This window comes from Lytechinus variegatus, chromosome 3, assembly GCF_018143015.1.
Source record: "Lytechinus variegatus isolate NC3 chromosome 3, Lvar_3.0, whole genome shotgun sequence".
NCBI lineage: Eukaryota > Metazoa > Echinodermata > Echinoidea > Temnopleuroida > Toxopneustidae > Lytechinus > Lytechinus variegatus.
In genome coordinates, this window is record NC_054742.1 from 55061486 (window position 1) to 55070161 (window position 8676).

Sequence of the window (8676 nt, forward strand, 5' to 3'; positions counted from 1 at the left end):
TAGACTTGGTTGCCATTACAGAAACCTGGCTCAACAGAAATGACTCAGCAGTTCTGCATGAACTTACTCCCAACGGGTATCAATTTGTTCACCATCCACGAAGTGGTCGCCGTGGCGGCGGGACTGGCCTTGTGTTTAGAGAGACAATTGATGTCTGTATGGCAGCTGCTGGTGAGAAGAACTCTTTCGAGTTTGCTGAATATCTTGTCTCATATCAGTCATTTAATGTGCAATTGATTAATATTTACAGACTGCCATACTCAGAATCTCATCCTGTAACAGTTTCATCATTCATATCTGAGTTTAATGATTACATCCAATGTCATTTGTTGTCTAATCTCCCATTGCTAATTGTTGGGGATTTTAATATCCATGTGGATACTGTCAAGGCAGAGGCAAGAGCTTTTTCGGATCTGCTTGAGTCTCTTTTTTGCACACAATTGGTCAATTTTAGTACACATATTCATGGTCATACCCTTGACTTGATGATTCATCGACAGTCAGATGAAATTATAGTTGGCAAACCCTGGCCACATAGTTCTCTTCTGTGTGATCATATTCCTGTTATGTGCACTCTTTACTCACACAAAACTCCACTGTCTTCTAAAGTAATGTCATTCCGTAGGCTTGGAGTAATTGACATTGATGCGATGAAGTTTGATATAGCCGGTAGTGATCTTTGCAAACATACACCTTGTGATCTTGAGGAAGTGGTCTCATTATATGATGTAACACTAAATAGTATCTTAGATAAACATGCACCTGTTGTAACTAAAAAAGTTGTTCTGCGAACTCAAGTACCTTGGTTCACTGATAATGTAAGGATTGCAAAAATACAGAAAAGGAAAGCTGAAAAGCGTTGGTTAAAATCTAGGACGGAGAGCGATTGGAATAGGTATAAGTCACTGCGCAATCACATGTTGCATGTGTTAAATGAAGCTCGCAGAATCCATCACAATGATTTGATTATGGAAAACAAAGGTGATCAAAAGCAGTTATTTCGTGTGGTGAAGTCTCTGTTGAATATTGCGAATAAACAACCTGTAATACCATGCATTATTGACAAACAGGGCTTTGTGGATGATTTAGGCAAGTTTTTTCAGAACAAAGTAATACAGATCCATTAAGATATTGAGTCAAGATTGAATGCAAGCAGCAATCCAAAGACAAATTATCTTCAGGTCTCCTCCCATGACGTACCTGACCTTATCAACTTTACTCTTCTGTCAGAACATGATGTTAAGAAACTTATAACTTATAAGTTCAGCAAAAAGTCTTGTGCATCTGACCCAATGCCCACAAAGATTCTTTTACAGTGTATGGACACACTGATTCCCACCATCACATCTCTAATTAATCTCTCATTGTCATCTGGTAATTTTCCTTCGCTGTGGAAAACTGCTATAGTTAAACCATTATTGAAAAAACCTGGCTTGGAAACAAAATTCTGTAATCTTCGGCCTGTAAGTAATCTGAAGTATGTATCAAAGCTTGTGGAAGGTGCTGCATATACGCAAATAATGAATCACCTCGACCACAACTCTCTTCTTCCAATTAATCAGTCAGCCTATAGACAGTATCACAGTACTGAAACCACACTGTTAAGAATTAAGAGTGATATTCTCATGGCTATGGATGATAAGAAAGTCACCTTATTACTTTTATTAGATCTAAGTAGCGCATTCGATACCATTGATCATACTAACCTATTGCATACACTAAATAGACACTTTGGTATTAAGGGTGTAGTACCTGACTGGATAGAATCATCTCTAACTGACAGATGTCAGCGGATCCAAATTGATGAAACTGTGTCTGAAATTTTCTCAGTACCTTTCAGAGTCCCGCAAGGGTCCCGTCTTGGCCCTCTACTGTTCACTTTATATACAAGTCAACTCATTACAAATATACATAGTCTATTTCCTAAAGTATCTTGTCACTGCTACGCAGATGACACGCAGGTCTATCTGTCCTTCACGCCAGACTTGCTTGCTCAGCAGCAGAGCATCTCTCTTCTAGAAGATTGTGTTGGTTACATACATGAATGGATGCTGCATAACAAACTTATGCTAAATGACAGTAAAACAGAATTACTAGTTATCAGCACATCTAAACAACTGAATAAGCTAGATTTTGACGGGATATCAGTTGGCAGTTCAGTCATAGAACCAAATTCTATTGTAAGAAATCTTGGAGTATTTTTGAAATCGCAATTGAATATGGAAGCACATATTACCAATGTGTGCAAATCTTCATTTCATATGATATACAACCTCAGACGTATACGAAAATACTTTGACAATGAAAGCATGAAAACAATTGTCCATGCATGCATTATTAGTAAGGTAGATTATTGTAACAGTTTGTTGTATGGGCTCCCCTCATCTCAAATTAGTCGTCTTCAGCGAGTACAGAATGCATGTGCACGGCTGATTTGTAGTCAATCTAGATTTTCAAGGATTACCCCTGTCTTAAAAGATCTGCACTGGCTTCCAGTTCGCCAACGAATATCTTTCAAGATTTTGCTAATTGTATACAAGGCACTTAGTGGTCAAGCCCCCAGTTACATTTCTCAGCTTTTACAAAGAAAAGTTCAGACACTCTCACAACCTGCGTAGTTCTAATGATAATTTGCTCCTTCACATCCCGCTCGTAATACAAAGATAACTTTGGGAGATCGCGCTTTTTGCCTGTGCAGCCCCAAAGTTATGGAATGGTTTGCCGTATGTTGTGAGATCCTGTCCATCAATAGAAACGTTCAAACTTTAAATTGAAAACCTATCTGTTCAAATAACTCCCATACATTTCTTTTACCCCCTTTTTCTAATTTTGTTTTTCAAGCATTTCAACAGCTCTAAATTGCAGCGCAGTAGAATATATGCACATAGTTTCTGCGCTATATAAATTAGTATATTATTATTTATTTATTATATGAGCAAAATACTGATAAGTGAAAATAACACCACATATACGATTTCAACTAAAATTCTCTTATCTATGGATATTTCAGTAAATCTCTAGTGCATGTTGAAGGACCATTATGACAATACATAATGAGAGTTTGCAAAAATCCAGATTCATACGACATTACTCCCTTACCAGAGCAATCCACTCGTCCCATCCAGGTGGAATGTGCTGTAAGCCTCCAACATTCTTCCCTCCATACTGAGCACAACACAAAAATAAAACAGGAGTAAAAGGAGAAAAATTAGAAAAACAGCTAAAAAGAAAACAGACGAAGAACAGAAATCATTACGACTAGATATATCTCAAATTGGCAATGTTAGATTGTGACATGTGGTAGGGACACATCTCCCATTTGTTATGTACCAAATGATAAGTGACTTATATCCATATTTTTTCAAGGCACGTTTCCCAAGGGTATATTGTTGGATATCCTCATGAAGAAAACTATTATACATGTAAGTAAACAAAGAATGAAATTTTAATCTTTTTATGTAATTGGAGAATAGAGATTTTGATACAAATGTCTAAGGGAGAATTGCAAACAAAAAAAAATCTTGCAATTAATGAATTGCAAACGATACATCAATATTACCTACAGCGTATCCATCATACTTTCTGTTGCAACAGGCAGATTCATAAGCAATCAATTGGAAATTTGAATTAATTGCAATACTTATAACTAATCTTAGGTCATGGACTTAACTTGCAATTAATTAATTGATTGCAAGTTTCATCCAATGCCCCATTACATGTAAGCAAAATCATGTGGTCCAGTAATTAGAGCAATGGACTCATAAACGAAAGGTTGTGAGTTTGAATCCCCACTCTGCCATTGTCTCCACTTTGATTTTAAAAAAAAAAAGATCCAAGAGTAGGCCTAATATCTGTCGTCTATAAGCTCAGCCACTATGCCTGACTAACTTAGATGTGAAAAAATGTTTCCTGTGCAATTGGTTATATATGAGGTTGGCTTTTACCAGCAAAAAGCAGTCCTGCTGACTGCCGAGTTCCTATGGGAGTTACCATAACAAAAACAGAAACAAAGAAGAGTGACTTTACCTGATTTAAATACTTCCCAGCAAAGAAAGTTCTGTAACCAGCATTGTGCAGATAGGTGGCAAATGTCTTTTTCTCAGGTCCCTGTTGCCATGCGGTACTGCTACAATTTCCACTCACAGTATTATTCATGGCCCCGTGGTTATGAATGTAATTGCCAGTTAGGATGCTCGATCTACTGGGGCAACAAAGGGGGCTAGTTGTAAACTGAAAATAGAAAAAAAAAGAAGTGTAACGTAACTGGATTGACTTGATATCTTTGTCATATAATTTTATACTGTACATTGTTATTTATTTGATTGTTATCCTGAATATATTAGTTCACAATAAATGCATTCTATTGATTAACTGAGAGATTGCAATTTTTACCATATAAATGGGCTGTAAAGATCAGGAATACTACTACTGCAACTATTATTGCTACTACTGCAACTATTATTACTGCTGCTACTACTACTTTTAATGTTACTATGACTACTACTGCTACAACTACTACTACTACTACCTACTACTACTACTACTACCTACTACTACTACTACTACTACTACTTCTACTACCACTACTACTACTACTACTACTACTACTACTACTACTACTACTACTACTACTACTACTACTACTACTACTACTACTACTACTACTACTACTACTACTACTACTACTACTACTACTACTACTACACTACTACTACTACTACTACTGCTGCTACTACTACTACCACTACCACTACTACAACTACTACTACTACTTCTACTACTACTACAATACTACTAATACTACTACTACTACTACCACTACCACTACCACTACCACTACTACAACTACTACTACCTACCATGTTTTTAAAAGTCATGCCTTGTTTCCCGAGTAGGTTCAATGTATTTGTCATGGGACTCTGAAAGAGAGAGAGAGAAGGATTATCTGAAAGAAGATGCAGTACAGTTCTTTCCTTCTCAATTTTTATGTGAGAAATGAAGCATTTACAGACATTTACCAATCTGATATGATCAGCCTATTTACCGTACATCTGGGATTGACTTTAAATGCCATCATCCAATAGGCATGACCCAAGTTCACCCTAAAGCTTAGGAGTTTGCCTAGATTACAGGCACATGCTAAAACTTGTAGGTAAAGACAAGGGCATTTCTTATTTCAAGTTGAAAGGCTTCCAGCCTGAAAGAAAAGATTTAACATCTCAGGTAACACTATTCAGTTGCTTGTGTTGCTATGTCGGTGTGGGCATGCATGTTTGTTATAGACTATGCATGACAGAAGCCCCTAATAGATGTACAATGAAAACAATTTTGAATGTTTATGAAATAGTCACATTATTTTTTCCCTTTATTGTTTTGTGTACATTAATACTCCATGGCCTGTGCTGTGCATAGTCTAAATATAAGGAGCCGTATGTGTGGTAAATGGTAGTGATTTTTTTACCAGATTGCTAAGAAAGCATGAATGCAAGTAAGCAAGCAACCAAGACAGACAGCTTAAGGTCCTCTCTGAGGGACCTGGTAATGAAGATTTGAATGCCTTACCAAAGGGCACTAGCGCACCAATAGGAAATTGAACCCAGGTCTTCCCTCATGCCCAGCACTATGTGCGACAATCTTTACAACTCCAGAGCAGGCCTACACTCGTCAGTAAAGCTACATATACCATTGTGTAGAGTTTGGGAGCATGTTTAGATGATATCAGCACTTTTTCTTTGGTTGCCGCATCCAAAGTCAAAACAAAAACATGTGGTTTTCATAACACATACTCAAAATCTAGTTAAAGTGTTACAGTGACCCATAATTTGTGTTATTAGTTCCAGTGCATATTTACACAAAAATTTAATCCAGGGACCCTCTTTATACAACATTTTATGAAGTTCCATTTTTCCCCCTACTTCAATGAAGAGCCGTTCTGTGGCCCCTAATTTTGACTTGCCAGTGGCAAATTGGGAAGAGCACCCCCGTGGACTATCAACTACAGTATGTCTAAATGTCTAACATTAAACTGATGCAAGTAAAATGCATTCAGAAGCAGCTAGTATGGTGGTGTGACCTAAATTCGCGTTATCTAATTTTGCAGTTGAATATTTCTAGATATCTAATTACTATCTTGAAAATCTGATATCACCAACAGAAAGAGCACCCCAAAATTACTCAGTGTGGTAATTTTATTGAAGGCAAGGTCTCAACTTGTGAAAATATTGGCAAAATATTGGTAAATTTTGTTGCCTTTTGCATCCACTCCGAGAAAAATCAGATCTTCTTCTTCTTCTTCTTCTGTGTAGTCTGCTTCCTTCAATCCTGAAGATTCTTGCAGAACTTGGTGAGGTGTGTGTCACAAGGATAAAGTGCATGTGCCAAATATATACATGGTGCAAGTAAAAACAGGTATTGATCTAGCTGTTGTTGCCTTTCGTCAGTTGCAGACGAAAGGCTTCGGTTGATGGTGCTGTCACAACATTTACTGGGAGAGTGTTCCACATCTTGATGGTTCTGGGGAAGAAGGAGCATTGATGTTGTTGGGTCCTTGATTGAGGCATCAGATATCCTTGAGTGTGAACAGCTCTTGTTGATCTGGTACATTTGGTGATGTATGCATCAGAGTTGAATGGGACAAGCTCGTTGTGGATCTTGTAGAACATCACAAGGCGAGAGATTTCCCGTCGTTGTTGAAGGGATGTCCATCCTAGCTCCTGCAGCATCGATGACACACTTGATGTGTTGTGATATCGATTCAGCGTGAATCTAGCTGCTCTGCGTTGGATCATTTCAAGCTTGTAGATGTTCTTGGAGGTTGATGGATCCCAGACAGTAGATGCATATTCCACCAAAGGTCTGACGAGTGATTGGTATGCTGTAGCTTTCAACTTGGGAGAGTTTACTCGCAGGTTTCTTCTTCGTAGGTAGCCATGCTTCTGGACAAGCATCACGAAATTGCCAGTTTACAAGCAGAGGTCTCCAAATTCAAATTAGACAGTAAAATGTGATACCAAAAATGGCATCTTAACCTCCATCTGATGTGATTATCTTTAAAGGGGAATGAAACTTTTGGGACAAGTAGGCTTGTGTCGAAACAGAAAATAAAAGAATAAGAACAAAAAAAGTTTGTGAAAATTCGATTCGGACAAATAATGAGAAAGTTATGAGCATTTAAATACTGCAATCACTAATGCTATGGAGATCCTCCCATTGGCAATGCGACAAGGATGTGTGATGTCACATGTAAACAACTTTCCCTTTGATGGACTATAAAATACCCTCAAAATGTCTCTTTTTGCTTTCTTATGGTGATACAAACTCTTTATCCATGATGTATTCTTTAAAAATCTGTATTACATGCCCTCCTATAGAAAGAACACATGATCTGATAGATGTGAGAAAAGAGGCAACTGAAGTTCAATATAAATGGGGAGAGTTGTTCACAAGTGACATTACACATCTTTGTCAAATTGCCAACTGAGAATCTCAATAGCATTAGTGATCGCAATATTCAAATGCTCCTTACTTTTATATCAAACTTTTTGTTGATTTGTTTCTCTGATTTTTCTGTTTGCACACTAAAAACAGTTAGCTATCTTGTTCCAAAGATTTCATTCTCCTTTAATCTTAGTTACCTTTGTTTGTCTGCTGAATCTAAAGCTTTGCAAAATGATCACTTGAGATTTTTTCAGCCCAACGCGCACTATTTGATCGCCATGGAGTCCTGAGATTGCAATCACCAGCGATACCCTTGACCTTTATAGTTTATATTCTTCCGTCAAGCGAATTTGACTTTGTCTTTGGTCGGAGTTTTTAACATTTATTTAATTTAAGTAGGCCTAGCCCTGCCTAGCCTAGGCCGGGGGCGGGGCCCAACATCATGCCGAATGATCACTCACTCGCTTGGTCTGGATTTAATTGCAACTGGACATGATGAAGAATGTGGCCCGCTAGTTTTTACTTACTATAGCATCCATGGTGACATCTTGATCATCTGTGAGAATGAATATTATGTTTGGTTTATTATCACAGGCACCGCCACCACCGCACTTCCTCGAAATTTTAACGGGAATGTGGTTATCACTAAGCCGACTCCTACGGGGGGAGTGAGCGTCACGGGCCGCTGAAGCTATCATCAGGCACCCGAAAAGAAACAGCAGCACTAAAATGATTGTTTTGACCTCTGCCATATTTTCCGCCAGCTCAAAATTATAAATTATATAGTTTAGATCCCAGTCTTGGGCTTCCAAGAAGATAGAACTGTAGGTCTAGACCAATAATATTTCTATATTTAAAGGCGAAGCATCGGGTGCCTGTTCCTTGATGTGATTTCTTGAAGTTAATCGATATATCACGAGATAGATCACTAGTCTTTTACAAGACTTTTTAATCTCAACTTTCATGTCCTCTTCTCAACTTTAAACTTATAGTCAATTTTGCCTCTAGATCATCCACCTTCATTCCCGTTTCCCCTTTATTCTCCCGTACTCTTCCTCCGCCTATATCCCTCCTCCACCTCCTCCTCCCCACCCCCTCCTCCTCCTTCCCCTTTCTTCTCCTCCTCCTCCTCAGGCCTCTTCCCGTCTTATCTCCTTTGTCCCTCCAACATGTCCTGGGATGTGTTAGATAGGATAGGAATGTACCAGTCTGTTTTAATCCCATGTGACAAGCCGACGA

General features: G+C 38.2%; 1 protein-coding gene across 4 annotated transcripts in view; it reads right to left on the reverse strand.

The window, feature by feature from the left end:
* The window catches only part of LOC121411403 (N-acetylglucosamine-6-sulfatase-like), a 28986-nt gene extending 20640 nt beyond the window's left edge, over window positions 1–8346 (reverse strand). For all 4 annotated transcript variants that reach the window (XM_041604124.1, XM_041604123.1, XM_041604121.1 and 1 more), the window contains exons 1-4: window positions 7965–8346; window positions 4860–4919; window positions 4027–4230; window positions 3100–3165 (exon numbers count right to left, since the gene is read on the reverse strand). In XM_041604124.1, coding sequence (XP_041460058.1) covers window positions 3100–3165; window positions 4027–4230; window positions 4860–4919; window positions 7965–8189 — 555 coding nt within the window. In that variant the 5' untranslated portion in view covers window positions 8190–8346. The remainder of the gene's footprint in view (window positions 1–3099; window positions 3166–4026; window positions 4231–4859; window positions 4920–7964) is intronic.
* Window positions 8347–8676: the final 330 nt, after the last annotated feature.